Source organism: Diaphorina citri, unplaced genomic scaffold, assembly GCF_000475195.1.
Source record: "Diaphorina citri unplaced genomic scaffold, Diaci psyllid genome assembly version 1.1 scaffold512, whole genome shotgun sequence".
NCBI classification, from domain to species: Eukaryota; Metazoa; Arthropoda; class Insecta; order Hemiptera; family Psyllidae; genus Diaphorina; species Diaphorina citri.
Window position 1 is genome coordinate 86,133 of NW_007377946.1, and position 18,233 is coordinate 104,365.

The 18,233-nt window shown below is 41.1% G+C and overlaps 1 protein-coding gene and 1 non-coding gene across 2 annotated transcripts; one reads left to right on the top strand and one right to left on the bottom strand.

Annotated features, from left to right (window-relative positions):
• The first annotated feature begins 1,567 nt into the window (after nucleotides 1-1,567).
• On the top strand, nucleotides 1,568-18,190 carry LOC103509590 (regulator of nonsense transcripts 1). The gene is made up of 16 exons (XM_026823879.1): nucleotides 1,568-1,891; nucleotides 4,207-4,467; nucleotides 5,348-5,520; nucleotides 6,029-6,241; nucleotides 7,120-7,292; nucleotides 9,527-9,734; nucleotides 10,273-10,481; nucleotides 10,899-11,133; nucleotides 11,969-12,216; nucleotides 13,108-13,332; nucleotides 14,020-14,246; nucleotides 14,778-15,011; nucleotides 15,705-15,835; nucleotides 16,863-17,083; nucleotides 17,610-17,809; nucleotides 18,119-18,190. Exons 1-16 carry the CDS (start codon nucleotides 1,718-1,720, stop codon nucleotides 18,188-18,190), a joined length of 3,204 nt encoding a protein of 1,067 aa, XP_026679680.1. The 5' UTR covers nucleotides 1,568-1,717.
• LOC113467623 lies at nucleotides 16,296-16,401 on the bottom strand. Its single transcript, XR_003391633.1, has one exon. It is a non-coding gene; the product is annotated as a U6 spliceosomal RNA (small nuclear RNA).
• Nucleotides 18,191-18,233: the final 43 nt, after the last annotated feature.

Genomic DNA, 18,233 nt, shown 5'->3' on the forward strand with positions numbered 1-18,233 from the left:
TTTTTGGTCAAAAATGGGCCGCCGTAGGCGGTGCGAGGGTGAAATATGAGTCTCGCCCATGGTAAAGGAGAAACATGAAGCTCGAGGAGGGGGGCGCGGGCCCCTTCAGCCCCGTAAATACGACCCTGCCTCGGTGGCGTAGGTACTGGTCAATAGTGTCAAGATGTTGCTGTCTGATTTAACCTTTGACCATGCCCTCTCTGACCTACGGCCTACTAAGCGTTGCACTAATCACAGATCGGACTAAAGAAACATCTCTCTAGGTCAGTGGTCCTTAACCTAGGCTCCACGGACCAAACATGGCCCTTAATACACTCAATATTTTATTTTCGTCTACATAATTGATTTACCTACTTTTTCCCTTCTGCTGTATATCTTTGAAATCTTTCCACACATCTTTGAAATCTTTCATTAGAACGGAAAATTAAAATTGAATTTTCCACCTTTTACAGTTATTTTTTCGAAGTTTTGACCTCAGATTAGGATTTTTCACAACTTTTTACATAGGAATCGACCATTTATTAATAATTTTTACCCATTTGCAACTCCTCCATTAGGTATGTAGACATTGTAGACCTGTCTGCCTTAGGCCAAGAGTTCTTGTTTGCGGTGAGTAAAAAAAAAAATAAATAAATAAATAAAAAAAAGTAAAAAAATGTAGGTAGGTAGGTACCTATTAATTAGTAGGTGTTGTATGTTGTATAAATGTACTCACTCACCTACTTACCTACGTCAGATTTTTTTTTGGGGGGCTCATTAGAATGTACCTTTTCCTTGCTACAAAGAAGGTGTTGAGAGTGTTACGACAAAAGTAGGTACGCTGCCCTCATCGTTCTTCCAGTTTATTTTTGTCTACATAATTGATTTACCTACTTTTTTCCTTCTGCTGTATACCTATCTTTGAAATCTTTACACACATCTTTGAAATCTTTCATTAGAACGGAAAATGAAAATTGAATTTTCGACCTTTTACAGTTATTTTTTTCGAAGTTTTGACCTCAGATTAGGATTTTTCACAACTTTTTACATAGGAATCGACCATTTATTAATAATTTTTATCCATTTGCTCCACAAAGATCAACGACCTTTGGAATTTTTAGAATCTTCCGCATTCCTGACAAGGTCGTTCAAAGAGGTTCAAACGTAGTGGATTATATTTTTTTAAAAAGTGGAGCCGTTTTGAAAAAGCTCGAGGCCAAAAAATAGAATGGAATGGGTGTTAATTTTTTTTTTTTTAATTTTGAATTAATGAATAAGTAAATTAAAAATAAGAGCCCATTAAATAACTAAGAAAACCTTTAAAAACAAGGGTTTTAAAATCTAACATTTACGAAGTGCGAAAAATTTCATGGAATGCGCCCCAGCACCTCTAGTCATGTGTGAGAAGCTAGCAACTGCTTCGGTTCGGCGCGGCGCTCAACGTCCATCTGGCAACACTGCTAGATAAGTTCTTTTCAAAATGGCTGATGGCTGATTTCAAATAACCACGTAATTTTTTTTGGACGGAAAATTTTTCTTTTTTGGCCCGAAAGCAGTTGGTTTTTTGGAACGTGCTGGCAACACTGCTAGATAAGTTCTTTTCAAAATGGCTGATTTCAAATAACCACGTAATTTTTTTTGGACGGAAAATTTTTCTTTTTTGGCCCGAAAGCAGTTGGTTTTTTGGAACGTGCGAATTCGAAATTTGTGACAAAGACTTGTTCTTCTGACAGCCACGATGAGTGTGGACGCCTATGGACCTAGCTCTCAGACGCTAACTTTTTTGGACACCGAAGAGACCGACCTAATCGGAGGAGATACCCAAGGGTCCGAATTCGACTTTACGGACTTCACTCTGCCCAGTCAATCCCAAACGCAGGCCTCCCAGTTGGACAGTGTCAATCAGATACAGGTAAAGGTCTCTCCTCAGTGGGAGAAACTAGGGGTGGCTAGAGTTGCTAAGTTACAATTGCTCCCTCCAATGTCATTTGTATACCATGTGGTCCCCAATGAAGGTTGTATACATCCCCACCCCCTCATGATTGTTGCTCCGTGACGTGACTTCTTTTCGTCCTCTAATTACGATGCAGTTGTAAAAGAGTAAAAAAAAAAAGAAAAAAAATGGTTCAACGTCACTTTATCAATACACATAATTAACTGCTAAGGTTTTTAGTGATGAGGGTTTTGCCCTCACAAGGCCAAAGCTTCTGATTTGGTCCCAGGACGTCCTCAATTGCTCTCGCGAGACCGAGACTGAGTGCACTTGTTGTCCCAGACGGTCCTCTGTTCAGATGTTGCTTTGAACTTCAATGATCCATTGGCAATTTTATTGGGGCGAGGGTGAAAATTCGAGTCTCGCCCACGGTAAAGAAGAAACATGAAGCTCGAGGAGGGGGGCGCGGGCCCCTTCAGCCCCGTAAATACGACCCTGCCTCGGTGGCGTAGGTACTGGTCAATAGTGTCAAGATGTTGCTGTCTGATTTAACCTTTGACCATGCCCTCTCTGACCTACGGCCTACTAAGCGTTGCACTAATCACAGATCGGACTAAAGAAACATCTCTCTAGGTCAGTGGTCCTTAACCTAGGCTCCACGGACCAAAAATGGCCCTTAATACACTCAATATTTTATTTTTGTTGTTGTTGTTGTTGTAGCGGCTTTAGCTTTCGCCGAAGGGCGATAGCAGAATAAAGAAAAGATGTCTTTTTGTATCTGCTATTCGTTCTTCCGCTTTGTTTATTGTCGAGCTTTCAAATTTCAAAAAGCTATGCAATGAATATTAATTTTGAGGTTCATTTCAAGAAGCTCAAACTTTGCACATAGGGAACATTGGATAAAGAGGCCAAAGTAGGTCATAATTATGCTGGTAGTGGCGATGTTTCTTTGCCAATTAGTTGAAAAAATAGGACAAATTGGTCAAACTGCTTTTTTTTCAGCAGGTTTGACTTCTGCCATATTTTGAACTCTTTGTTTATGGTCAAGCTTTCAAATTTTAAAAAGCTATGCAATGAAAATTAATTTTGAGGTTCATTTCAAGAAGCTCAAACTTTGCACATAGGGAACATTGGATAAAGAGGCCAAAGTAGGTCATAATTATGCTGTTTTTAGATTGGTTTGTTTTAAGAAATTAATTGAAATGCACAAAGTAGCTGTAATTAGGGAAGCCTCCCACCCTTGGCTTTTTTTTGCCCCTTTGTGTGCTGTGTTGCATGCTAGTGTGCAACACTAACATTACTATAAAGTCACTCTTGCACTCTCACAAGCAACTGTGCTTTACAGAAATATTGCTGAATTTGGCTTGGCATGCAAAGTGTTATGCCAGACTCCTAAAAATCTTAGTTCCCCCCCCCCCCTTACGGACTTTACTCTGCCCAGTCAGTCCCAAACGCAGGCCTCCCAGTTGGACAGTGTCAATCAGATACAGGTAAAGATCTCTCCCCAGTGGGAGAAACTAGGGGTGGCTAGAATTGCCAAGTTACAATTGCTCCCTCCAATGTCATTTGTATACCATGTGGTCCCCAATGAAGGTTGTATACATCCCCACCCCCTCATGATTGTTGCTCAATATAGTGGCGATGTTTCTTTGCCAATTAGTTGAAAAAATAGGACAAATTGGTCAAACTGCTTGATTTTCAGCAGGTTTGACTTCTGCCATATTTCAAACTCTTTGTTTATTGTCGAGCTTTCAAATTTCAAAAAGCTATGCAATGAATATTAACTTTGAGGTTCATTTCAAGAAGCTCAAACTTTGCACATAGGGAACATTGGATAAAGAGGCCAAAGTAGGTCATAATTATGCTGTTTTTAGATTGGTTTGTTTTAAGAAAATTATTGAAATGCACAAAGTAGGTAGCTGTAATTAGGGGGCCTCCCACCCTTGGCTTTATTTTTTGCTCCTTTAAGACTTTGTGTGCTGTGTTACATGCTAGCGTGCAACACTAACATTACTATAGTATAAAGTCACTGTTGCACTCTCACAGGCAACAGTGCTTTACAGAAATATTTCTGAATTTGGCTTGGCATGCAAAGTGTTATGCCAGACTCCTAAATCCCCCCCCCCCTTGGTACATCACCTGTTGGATATTTCAACCCCTCTTAATGAATTCACACTTTTTTTTGCCAAAACTGTCAGCTCAATGCTATCACCCCAGCTAGGGCTGATTCAGAGGCTGACAAAAAACTCTAACCCTGTTTGATTATTATTTTATGAAAATAATCTGTATTCCAGGTGAATGGGAAGCAAAATCTGGACAATTCCAACTTGAACCTCGTGTCACAGAAGCTTCACGAGCTCCAGTTCGAGGAAGAAGAAGACGATGGCAACGAGTTCTTCAACAAGGAGTTGCCACCACATGCTTGCAAGTATTGTGGCATCCATGACCCAGCGTATGTCATCATGTGCAACATTTGCAAGAAATGGTTCTGCAATGGTCGTGGTCACACAAGTGGATCACACATTATCAACCATTTGGTCCGGGCTAAGCACAAGGTTAGTTATTGAAATGTGGCTGGTAAATCACATGGGCTATCTGGGCCTTATTGGAATCTAATCAGATTAGCCCTCAAACAATCATTGGAAAAAAAAAAAAAAAAAAAAAAAAAAAAAAAATGATCTTATGATCTTACTCATTTGACTCTGTAGTTCACTGGAGAGAAATATCTTTTTAAAACTCATTCACTTTTTACACTTACCTTCTACCAAATATTCCAAAAACTTATTAGTCTTCTTCCTAGCCTTTTCCTATTTAAATAGGGTTGGCATTTCTTGTCAGTCTCTTCTAGGCAGCCAGCCCTATTTTGTACCTTATGTCCTCCCTAAATAAATAAATGCAGTTTCTTTGTGTTATGTCACAACTTTGGTGCTCACTGCAGCATTGTATTTTCCCAATATCTCAATCCTAAAATCCAATGTTTACCTACCATGCTGGCACCGGTTGCTATGTGCATTTACATGTCATAGCTACTCATTTTCCTCACGAGGCTGAGTAGGCCCCGCAACAGCCAGTCATGGAATCAATCATTTGCATGATACAAATTTCTTGACCCCACCGGGAATCAAATCCGGGTCTCCCGTGTGAAAGGCGAGCACAGTGACCACTACACCATGGGAGCTGATTATGTCCTCCTTAGTAACTTCTAAATATCTTTGTTCAATTTCAGGAAGTGACTCTGCACAAGGATGGACCACTCGGTGAGACTGTCTCTCATTCACTTTTTACACTTACCTTCTACCAAATATTCCAAAAATTTATTAGTCTTCTTCCTAGCCTTTTCCTATTTAAATAGGGACGTTCTCTTCTAGGCAGCCAGCCCTATTTTGTACCTTATGTCCTCCTTAGTAACTTCTAAATATCTTTGTTCAATTTCAGGAAGTGACTCTGCACAAGGATGGACCACTCGGTGAGACTGTCTTGGAATGCTACACCTGTGGAGTTCGCAACATCTTTGTTCTTGGCTTCATTCCCGCCAAAGCTGACTCGGTTGTTGTGCTCCTCTGTCGGACCCCTTGTGCTGCTCAGAATTCACTCAAAGATATGAATTGGTAAGCTTACAACCTAGCCAGCCTTGGTTGGTACTCAATTCTGGCCCAGGGCAGATTTTGTCCTGAATGGATACTGTTTGTTCTCAGAATGGTTAGCTTTCTCTTATCTAGTCTTCCTTCTCTCTTTGATTTTGGGATGATTAGACCTTAGCAGTTAGACTTTTTTGTTAGGGCTTTATTTTAAGTGGCAGGGTTCTCACTTATGTGAGCTCTTCCACCCAACTACTGGTTTTTCCTAAGCACTAGGTTGTGAGTCTGATTCCCACCATTGGCAAACTTTATTCTAATCTCTGAGGCTTAGATCTCGAGGCAGACAGCCCTTAAGGTCGGGTTAAGCTTGTACAAATAAATGGAACAGTCGGATTTTTCCTATTTTGTCCTTTTTCTCTCTGTGACAACAAGACCCCCTTTGTCACAGTTTTTATCAAATCACTCTAAATTCTATAGTCAGTTTGTTCAGTGTTGATTTCACATCAAAATAATTGATCCTACTTTCCCTTCATTCCAGGGACCAAGAGCAGTGGAAGCCGCTGATTGCCGACCGCAGTTTTCTCTCCTGGCTGGTCAAGGTGCCCACCGAGCAGGAACAACAGCGCGGTCGTCAGGTGACTTCCGCTCAGATTGCCAAACTGGAGGAGGTGTGGAAGGACAATGCAGAGGCGACATTCCAGGATTTGGAGAAGCCGGGAGTCGATGAGGACCCACATCAAGTTCTGTTGAGGTAAGGAAACCTCCGATCGAGCCAGATAAGTTAGCTTGGAAGGTAGCACGCCTGCCTTGTCAACACTAGGTCGCGGGTTTTACTCCCGCCAATTGCAAACTTTATCCTAAACAGATACCTATCCTAAACCGAGAACAAACTGGTTTGTTCTTGGAACGGCTGTGGATTCAAAACTCTATTTCAAAAAGTCAGCCTGGTTAGTAGCGCGTCTGCCTTGTAAGTGCTAGGTCGCAGGTTCGATTTGCCGCCCGAGGCGGATTATATCCTGAAGGGATTATATTCGTTCTCGGAACGCAGGCTTTCTCCTGTCCTGTCTTCCTTCTCTCTTCGATTTCGAGATAATAAGACCTTAGTAGTCACAGTTCCCTCCACAAAAAAAAAAGTGATTGATCACCAACATGGTGGACTTCAGATCTGGGGGTTGGTGGTTCAAATCCAGGTCATGTGATAAAGTTTAACAAGGTACCTATATTGAAGTTGGGAACAATATTAGTGGCAAGCATTAAGTCAAAGTTTGCTTAACCCTGTTAAAACACTTGGCAGTATAAATTTTGCAATTTGATCTTGAAGGGATTATATTCGTTCTCGGAACGGCAGGCTTTCTTTTGTCCTGTCTTCTTTCTCTCCTCGATTTTGAGATAATAAGACCTTAGTAGAAAAAAAAAAAAGTGATTGATCACCAACATGGTGGACTTGAGATCTGGGGGTTGGTGGTTCAAATCCAGGTCATGTGATAAAGTTTAACAAGGTACCTATATCGAAGTTGGGAACAATATTAGTGGCAAGCATTAAGTCAAAGTTTGCTTAACCCTGTTAAAACACTTGGCAGTATAAATTTTGCAATTTGTAATAAATAAGCACTATTATAATTCCTACAGATATGAAGATGGCTATCAGTACCAGAACATCTTCGGTCCTCTGGTCAAACTGGAGGCAGACTACGATAAGAGACTGAAGGAGTCTCAAACCCAAGAGAACGTCACGGTGAGATGGGACGTGGGACTGAACAAGAAGAGCATCGCCTATTTCAGCCTGGCTAAAACCGATGGAGGTAGGTACTCACCTCTCTACAAAGTTCGAGTGACCTACCGCAAAAGATAAGGTCTGAGAAAAGCGGAATTAATATCACCCAAGCAGTATTTCTCGAGCCTCAGCCCTTTTATAGTTTTGATCTACATTCTGAAACCAACTTCTGCAAAAATTTGTGAGAAGAAACCCGAACATCCTTTGTTCTTTTCCCTGGTTTAGCTTTAAATATCGAAACTTCGGTCCTGAATTGCGGCCCAACCGTACATTTCTTCAATCACTTTTGATCTAAATCGTTAAATAAACGTCTCTGTCAAGGTGTGTCCACACTAGGGTGACCGTAAGGTATGGGGAGAAAAAAAAAATGTTGAATTTTTGTCAACGGGAACCCCACAAAGTGTGAAGTTCTTCCAGATTTTAAGATAGCCAAAGTTTGAGCACGATTGGAACATGTTAACAGGGTAAAGTTAAGTTTTACCATATAGGATTTTATTTAAGATAATGTTTAACTGATGATCCCCTCACGGACAAAACTTCATTTTTATTTTTAAGGGGTTTGATAGAGGGAATTTTAACAATGGAGTTCTTAGCGTTCGAATACCGAAGAGAAACAGGACGGGATATTATGTAGAATGCTAGCCGTTCCAAGAACGAACCTTATTTACGTCATCAACTCATCACATAAGGAGTTAAGGAGTTCATTACTGGGGTCTTGTTTCTCACTTCTCTTGACATCTATGTGATCCGCGCACCTAAGAAGTATAGAATAGAATATATCTACATTATTTCTGCTGCTGGGGTAGGACTGAAAAGTCCCTTTACCCCAGCATCAGTCTAAACAAGGTCTCGTATTTATATTTGACGGGATAACAATACTTACGAGTACAGAAGTTTAAGGAATAGATCAGTTGCGCTTACTTGGGTGATGTTTCAAAGGCATAGAGCAGGAAAAATGAGGACCAACGGAATTTTTCTTTTTCTTCTACGACTTCTACATACCGTGATAAATCGATTTAAAAAATACCGGTAAATCGTGAAGTTTGACGTCACGGCATACGCTCCCGTAGGCGATGACGTCATATCAAATGTACTATATCGAAGTTGGGAACAATATTAGTGGCAAGCATTAAGGCAAAGTTTGCTTAACCCTGTTAAAACACTTGGCAGTATAAATTTTGTAACTTGTAATAAATAAGCACTATTATAATTCCTACAGATATGAAGATGGCTATCAGTACCAGAACATCTTCGGTCCCCTGGTCAAACTGGAGGCAGACTACGACAAGAGACTGAAGGAGTCTCAAACCCAGGAGAACGTCACGGTGAGATGGGACGTGGGACTGAACAAGAAGAGCATCGCCTATTTCAGCCTGGCTAAAACCGATGGAGGTAGGTACTCACCTCTCTACAAAGTTCGAGTGACCTACCGCAAAAGATAAGGTCTGAGAAAAGCGGAATTAATATCACCCAAGCAGTATTTCTCGAGCCTCAGCCCTTTTATAGTTTTGATCTACATTCTGAAACCAACTTCTGCAAAAATTTGTGAGAAGAAACCCGAACATCCTTTGTTCTTTGTACTCACCTCTCTACAAAGTTTGAGTGACCTACCGCAAAAGATAAGGTCTGAGAAAAGCGGAATTAATATCACCCAAGCAGTATTTCTCGAACCTCAGCCCTTTTATAGTTTTGATCTACATTCTGAAACCAACTTCTGCAAAAATTTGTGAGAAGAAACCCGAACATCCTTTGTTCTTTTTCCCTGGTTTAGCTTTAAATATCGAAACTTTGGTCCTGAATTGCGGCCTAACCGTACATTTCTTCAATCACTTTTGATCTAAATCGTTAAATAAACGTCTCTGTCAAGGTGTGTCCACACATAGTCGACGCGGCGGCCGTCGATCGACCATCGATGTGAATTTATTGTGAATCGATATGGATGTTGTTGTTGTTGTTAACGTCAATGACAACGTGCAGATGTGGATCGACAAAGAAAAACACTTTTAAGTTTGAACGCCTTGGGCCTGAAACTAATAATCCACACATAGTCGACGCGGCGGCCGTCGATCGACCATCGATGTGAATTTATTGTGAATCGATGTGGATGTTGTTGTTAACGTCAATGACAACGTGCAGATGTGGATCGACAAAGAAAAACACTTTTAAGTTTGAACGCCTTGGGCCTGAAACTAATGTTCTGAGAAAGGCGAAAACTTTTTCAAAATTGTGTTTAAAAAAACATCTTTTTTTTTCTCCCCTCAGACATGCGCTTGATGCAAGGGGACGAGCTCAAGCTGCGCTACTCTTATGACGCAAGCAAGACCTGGTCCGGCCTAGGTCACGTGATTAAGATTCCGGATAATTTTGGTGACGAGGTGGGACTCGAACTGAAATCCTCGGCTGGAGCCCCGACCGAAGCCACCACGGGCTTTTCTGTGGACTTCATTTGGAAATCAACCTCGTTCGATCGGTAAGTCGAGTTTAGTGGCTCGGTGGTGTAGTGGTCAAGACCCTTGCCTTGTAATCATGGGGGTGTGGATTCAATCCCACTCGAGGTACATATGGAATTTTATCCTCAATATAATTTTTGAGAATTTCAAAACAGTAATAGTAGAACATTTCAGTCCCAGCAGTAAAAATAAGCATTATTAAACCGAAATCACTTATGACGAATATTTCCGTGGCGAAACAAGGGTAAATTAAAGTCGAGTTTAGTGGCTCGGTGGTGTAGTGGTCAAGACCCTTGTCTTGTTATCATGGGGGTGTGGATTCAATCCCACTCGATGTACATATAGAATTTTATGCTCAATATAATTTTTGAGAATTTGAAAACAGTAATAGTAGGACATTTCAGTCCCAGCAGTAAAAATAAGCATTATTAAACCGAAATCACTTATGACGAATATTTCCGTGGCGAAACAAGGGTAAATTAATAAAACATTCCTGTTCCTTTGGTCTTGGCTCAATCAGTCTTCAATCAAACAGTTGAAATTCTTTCTCCCCTCCAGGATGCAGCTGGCACTTCGCAAGTTTGCCGTGGACGACCAGTCGGTGTCGGCGTACATCTACCACCGTCTCCTAGGTCATAATGTCGACGAGGTCCTGTTCCGATGTCATCTTCCCAAGCACTTCTCCGCCCCGAACCTACCCGATCTCAACCGAAGTCAGGTGTACGCCGTGAAGCATGCCATTCAACGACCCCTGTCCCTCATTCAAGGTAAGTTTAACACGAACCTACCCGATCTCAACCGAAGTCAGGTGTACGCCGTGAAGCATGCCATTCAACGGCCCCTGTCCCTCATTCAAGGTAAGTTTAACACGAACCTACCCGATCTTAACCGAAGTCAGGTGTACGTCGTGAAGCATGCCATTCAACTTTTTCATTAGAACAGCAATTAAAAATTGAATTTTCGACCGTTTAAAGTTACTCTTTCGGAGTTTTGACCTCAGATTTGGATTTTTCACAACTTTTTACGTTGGAATCGACCTTTTTATTAATAATTTTTACCCATTTACAACTGCTCCATTTCTTAGAAAAAGCAAAAAGAAACGGGGGAAAATGAAGCTTAAACGTTTTTTCAAGTCTAACTTAAGTGTTGTACTAAATTATTTTTTCCTTTTTTAACCCATTCAGGTCCGCCGGGCACGGGCAAGACGGTGACTTCCGCTACCATCGTCTATCAGTTGGTGAAGCAAACCGGTTCCCCCGTACTGGTATGCGCTCCGTCCAACATAGCCGTGGATCAGTTGACGGAGAAAATACACCGCACCGGGTTGAAAGTGGTGCGCGTCTGCGCCAAGAGCCGAGAAGCGATTGATTCGCCCGTGAGCTTCCTTGCTCTGCACAATCAGATTCGAAACATGGAAATGTGAGTAGAATAGAACAGAATGGAATAGAATACCTAGAATAGAATAAAATATAAAAAAAATTGAATATAATACAAATAGAATATAAATAGACTAGAATAGTGTGTGCTAAGAGTCGAGAAGATTGATTCAACCGTGAGCTTCCTTGCCCTGCACAATCAGATTCGAAATATGGAAATGTGAGTAGAATAGAACAGAATGGAATAGAATACCTAGAATAGAATAAAATATAAATAAAATAGAATGGAATATAAATAGAGAATAGAATAGAATGGAATATAAATAGAATAGAATATAAATAGAGTAGAATTGAATATAAATAAACTAGAATAGTGTGTGACATCGAACCCGTCTGTGATTTTTTGTGTTTTTTGTACAATGTAACCAGGTTGTATATGTTTTTATAGTATTATTTTACGTTTTATCTGTATTTTTCTGTAACGCTGAAGATGCCTTCACCGACGAAATTAGCCCATAAAATGAAAATGAAATAAAACCCAGAATATTTTACAAATAGTGAAGAAGTAAATGTTTATCATTTCAACCTACCTAGTAAAAGGAAACAAGTAACCATTGGTATTCATTCATTTTGTTTTCAGGAATTCGGAACTTAAAAAGCTGCTTCAACTGAAAGAAGAAACAGGCGAACTGTCTTCCGCAGACGAAAAGCGATACCGGATGCTTAAGAAGAACGCGGAGAAATCGCTTCTTGACAACGCGGATGTGATTTGTTGCCCAGAATATTTTACAAATAGTGAAGAAGTATATGTTTATCATTTCAACCTACCTAGTGAAACGAAACAAGTAAACATTGGTATTCATTCATTTTGTTTTCAGGAATTCGGAACTTAAAAAGCTGCTTCAACTGAAAGAAGAAACAGGGGAACTGTCTTCCGCAGACGAAAAGCGATACCGGATGCTTAAGAAGAACGCGGAGAAATCGCTTCTTGACAACGCGGATGTGATTTGTTGTACTTGTGTCGGAGCGGGCGATCCGCGCCTGTTGAAGATCAAGTTCCATTCCATTCTGATCGATGAGAGTATGCAGGCGACCGAGCCTGAGTGTATGGTGCCTGTTATTCTGGGTAAGTGAAAATAAATCTTCGTTTTCTTCACCTTTTCCCGTGTTCAGACGGGGTCGGCGCCTTTCGTCAGCCTCTCAATCAGCCCCCAGGTAGGATGATTGCTTTGGACTGACATTTGGTTTTGGCTACAAAAATTTTACGAGTGGATGACCTTCGCACTCAACCTTTGCTATTTCTATCATGTGTTATTACCTATATCACAACTTTTGTGCTCACTGCGGCATAGTAGGCTTTTCCAAATATTTCAATAAACCCAACACCCAATGTATACCTACCATGCCATTTGGGTAAAATTCTATTCATAAATTTTACCCAAATATGTACAGCTGCTCCATTACATGGTTCGGTTAAGATTAGGGGTAAATCTAATGGAAAGGTAAAATATCAGATTCCAACCAGTTTATTAATGTTGATTTCTCATATCTCCCCTCAGGTGCCAAGCAGCTCATCCTAGTAGGCGACCAAAAAATAAATCTTCGTTTTCTTCACCTTTTCCCGTGTTCAGACGGGGTCGGCGCCTTACGTCAGCCTCTCAATCAGCCCCCAGGTAGGGTGATTGCTTTGGACTGACGTTTGGTTTTGGCTACAAAAATTTTACGAGTGGATGCCATTCGCACTCAACTTTTGCTATTTCTATCATGTGTTATTACCTATATCACAACTTTTGTGCTCACTGCGGCATAGTAGGCTTTTCCAAATATTTCAATAAACCCAATATCCAATGTATACCTACCATGCCATTTGGATAAAATTTTATTCATAAATTTTACCCAAATATGTACAACTGCTCCATTACATGGTTCGGTTAAGATTAGGGGTAAATCTAATGGAAAAGTAAAATATCAGATTCCAACCAGTTTATTAATGTTGATTTCTCATATCTCCCCTCAGGTGCCAAGCAGCTCATCCTAGTAGGCGACCACTGTCAGCTGGGACCGGTCGTCATGTGCAAGAAAGCGGCGCGGGCTGGTCTGTCCCAGTCGCTGTTCGAACGTCTCGTGGTACTCGGCATTAGGCCGTTCCGTCTCGAGGTTCAATACCGTATGCATCCCGAACTGTCCAAATTCCCGTCCAACTTCTTCTACGAGGGATCTCTGCAGAATGGAGTGTGTGCCGGTGAGTGGAATTGAGGGGGAACTCTCGTCTTCAAGCCAGTCTCATTAGCTTGGTTGGTAGCGCGGCTGCCTTGTAAGCGATATGCCGCGGGTTCGATTCCCGCCCGAGGCGGATTTTATCCTCAAGGGATAATGTTCGTTCTCGGAACGGCTGCCTTTCTCCTATCCTCTCTTCTTCTCTCTTCCTCTGTCAAACCTCTTAAAATAATCTCATCTTGAATTTAAAGCCTTCATTAAGGTCTTATTAATAATAAGGCCTCAGGCTATTAAAAAAAATAGTAATAATAAATAAATATTCATTTCGTAGCAATGAAGCAACTGCTGCTGCATTAGCATTGGCAAATTTACCACTGGTTTAGGTAAGCATGCCCAAAACAGGAGTTTTAATTGAAGTGAGGTTTGAAAACGGGGCGAACGAGCGCTTTACCACTTGGCTAACCGTGCGAATGACAGAGTAGTTCAATTAATATAGGTATAATATACTTTGTACGTTGTAATTTTAATTTTTCATGTATATATACCCTCAAAAATAAACAAGTCCCAAAAAGAGCATTTCTAAAAAAAAAAAAAAAAAAAAAAAAAAAAAAAAAAACGTGCTTTGAATAGTTCTATCTTCTAACAACAGAACTGTTCCATTTCCTTATACAGATTAAACAGATTCAATTTTTTTTTTTATTTCCATGTACAGATGAGCGTAAACTGTCCAAAATCGACTTCCCGTGGCCGGTTCCGGATAAGCCTATGCTGTTCTACGTGACGCAGGGTCAGGAGGAGATAGCCGGCTCCGGCACTAGCTACGTTAACCGGACCGAGGCTTCGAATGTGGAGAAGATTACCACGCGGTTTATTCGGTGTGGCATGAAGCCGGAACAGATCGGCGTCATTACGCCTTATGAGGGACAGCGCGCCTTCCTGGTGAGTTTTTTTTTTTTTTGGGGGGGGGGGGGGCACTTGTTAAGAGGGACAACGCGCCTTCCTGGTGAGTTTTTTTTTTTTTTTTGGTACTCGTTCAGAAGTCATGTCAGTGGAGAATATTGCTACAAAAAGGGCTGTCTCAAATGAGCAGTGACCAGTGTTATTATAGGGTTAGGTTAAATGCAAAAAGGGCTTTCCCAATTTGAGCAGTCACCAGTGTTATTATAGGGTTGGGTTAAACACAAAAAGGAGCTTTCTTTTTTATTGTCATGGCTTCTGAATAATTACCTTGGGTACTTGTTCAGAAGTCACGTCAATGGAGACTTGCTACAAAAAGGGGCTGTCTCAAATGAGCAGTGACCAGTGTTATTATAGGGTTAGGTTAAACACAAAAAGGAGCTTTCTTTTTCATTGTCATGGCTTCTGAATAAAATAAAAGTACCTTTGTTGAAAAAAACTCCAAGTTGAAGCTATTTGTTCAATTCATTATATTAATTTGTTAATCTAACCGTACTTGCTTCGTCCTCTCAGGTACAACACATGCAGTATCAGGGCTCGCTCCCGGCCAAGATCTACCAGGAGATCGAGGTGGCAAGCGTGGACGCGTTTCAGGGCCGGGAGAAAGATCTAATCATCATGTCCTGCGTTCGGTCGAACGATCATCAGGGCATTGGGTTCCTGAACGATCCACGCCGGCTGAACGTGGCTCTGACGCGAGCCAAGTATGGAATCATTGTGATTGGGAACCCCAAGGTTTTGTCCAAGGTAAGGTTTAACCATTAAGGTTTTATTGCAGGTACAGTTAAGTTTTACCATATAGGATTTTATTTAAGGTAATGTTTAACTGATGATCCCCTCACGTACAAACTTCATTTTTATTTTCAAGGAATTTTTTGATAGAGGGAATTGTAACAATGGAGTTCTTAGCGTTCGAATTCCGAAGAGAAACAGGACGGGATATTATGTAGAATGCTAGCCGTTCCAAGAACGAACCTTATTTATCACATAAGGAGTTCATTACTGGGGTCTTGTTTCTCACTTCCCTTGCTTGACATCTATGTGATCCGCGCACCTAAGAAGTATAGAATAAAATATATCTACATTATTTCTGCTGCTGGGAAACAAGGTCTCGTATTTATATTGGACAGGATAACAATACTTACGAGTTATTTACTATTATTTATTTACATAAGTTTTGTCCTTTTTATAAACCTCATTTAACCATGTAAGCATCACAGGCCATTTAAATCAGACCAATTTTCATATAAAAAAAAAAAAATCCATGCCCATAAATAGCCTGTGATGCTGAAAAATGGGATACTTTATAAATGTATGTTCTATATTTATAAATAAAAAAAGCTACTTTATATATATAAAAAACTTACGAGTACAGAAGTTTAAGGAATTTCAAGTCCTATCCCAGCAGGATAACCAACATATCCCCCCGTCTGTTTTCAGCAACCCCTCTGGAACAACCTGTTGAACTTCTACAAGGAGCAGAAGGTCCTCGTTGAGGGTCCCCTGAACAATCTGAAAGAGTCCCTCATCCTCTTCTCCAAGCCGAAGCAGTACTTTAAAAAAAATAATATGTAGATCAAAGACCACATACCTACACAAAGAAAGAGAGATCCAAAACCGTGTAAAATGAATTTTAAAAGATTGGAATTATGTGGAAATAAGTGAAAAAATAATCAAATCTCATATTAATTACCTATTTGTTGTAAAGCAGAGCTTTTTCACAACTTTTGGGGATATCACACATATCACAGCATTACTAAGAGCCTCCTTTGAAACCAATTTCATATTTCAATAATCTTTTTACACTGGTGGCTACTCGATTAAAGTAGCAATAAAATTATCCTCACTAGGCTGAGCAAAAAGTCGAAAAAACTTAGGCCCCGCCGGGAATCGAACCCGGGACCTCTGATGTAAGTACAAGCCTAGTGTAATACCCACAGAAGTTGCTTTAAAAAATGGAAAGAAAAAAAAAAGTTATCTGAGTAAAACAAAATAATCATCTACAATAACTGAAGGACAAAATTTTGCCAAAAAAATGTGGAACGCTTCACGATTTTGCGTGTCATCCTTGCGCAGGGGCCATGCTAATCTTCTCTGTATCGTTCCAATTTTAGTATATGTACTGCCGAAGCAGTACGACCGATGAGTCAAAACTCCGCATATTTAAACAAACTCGTGAAGAAAAAACGGGTTCTCGAAAACACGCAAACTTTCAAAGGCGTTTTTATAAAAATTTCACTATGGGAACCCCAATTTTTTTTGACGGATATAAATAGGGAAAAGCGAAATCTTGCCGGTAATGTAAATTTCCCATCAATTAAATTTTAGCAAACGACCGAAATTTGCTGCAAAAATATGCCGGTTCGCGGTTTTCTAACTTCTCGCGTGAAGAACATCATGCATAGTTGAAGCGAAGTATGAAAGTAGGGGAAGTGAAGAATGAATGAAATTTGTAGGGTGGGGAAATGAATGAGGTCAGGTTTCTTACAGGGTAACCCAGAAGAGTATACGATACTACTACAATATGGAATTTATTACAGTAATTTCGTTTTTTTTTTTTTTTTTTTTTTTTTTTTTTAAAAAAAAAAGGTTTTACAGGGGGAAATGTAACTCTTTGTGTTTTTTTTCCCCCCAATCTCCAGGGCTGGAAATGTTCAACCGGCACGACCCCATCGGGTACATTGCCCCCGAGCGTACGGCGCCGCCCCTGGCCAATCTGCCCGTTCCCATGGGTATGCTAATGAACATGCCCCCGCAGATGCCCCCCCGCTTCTACAACCAGAGTGTCGGGGCCCCACCCCGCGGCTCCCTGCCTCAAGGTAAGTACAAGTCCGCCCCTGGCCAATTTACCCGTACCTATGGGTATGTTAATGATATGTCCCCTCAGATGCTCATGTCCCTGAGGTATTCTTGACTGCTCGTAGGTAACGCCATACATTTCCTTTCCTGCAGGATTTTTCCCCTTTAAAGCGCTTTATCTCTAGGGACAGTAGGTCGTTCGCGCCGATACCCCTGACGAAATAAAAAGGGACTGAATTCCCCCCCATATTTTAAACATTTTTGTCAAATTTTTGAAGTTAAGCAACGTTACGTGTGGTGTCCGGATGGGTGACTATGTGGGTGACTATGTGGGTGACCATGTGGGTGATAGCGTGCTGTTGGCTGTTCCCGGCCCCACTCTTACCGGGGTGATTAGGTAATATGAGTGGGTGGGTAGCTTGTCGCCGAATGAAGGGTAAAACCCCCCGTAACTTAAAACCTTAGCAGTTATACAGAGACGTTAAACCTCCTTAAAAATAGAAATAAATAATTTAAATTGTAATATTTTACCGTTTCACTCCACAGGCATGAACCAACGATCCAACGGGCTTCACCATCAACCCGGCGGTGCGGGCATTGGCAACTCGGCCAACACCAATCGTCTCCGCAACAAGTCCAACCTGAACCATCGACCCTCCGGAGCCAACAAGCTGAGCCAGGGTCATCTGAGCCAGGGCAACAACAGTCAGGAAATCACGCAGCCCTACAGTCAGGTCATGTCACAGGTAAGTAAACTGAGCCAGGGCAACAACAGCCCGGAAATCACCCAGCCCTACATTCATGTCATGTCACAGGCAAGTAAACTGAGCCAGGGTCATCTGAGCCAGGGCAACAACTTTGGCATGCATATAAGTTAGGGAAAGCTATGTTTGCCAGTCTGGTTAGCTTGGAGGGTAGCGCGTCTGCCTTGTTAGCGCCAGGTCGCAAGTTCAATTCACGGCTGGTTTTCTCCTATCCTGTCATAAAAGACCAAGAGAAAACTTCGACCTTACTTCGTTCGTTTTTTAATATTTTTCGTTTGCGTCGTGTTTCAGGGCGGAGGATTCAGTTTGTCTCAGGCAGATCTGAGTCAGGACAGTCTGATGATGACAAGTAAGCGCAACTGATCTATTGAGAACGGGTTCTAAGCTGACAGGGGTTTTAAGCTAG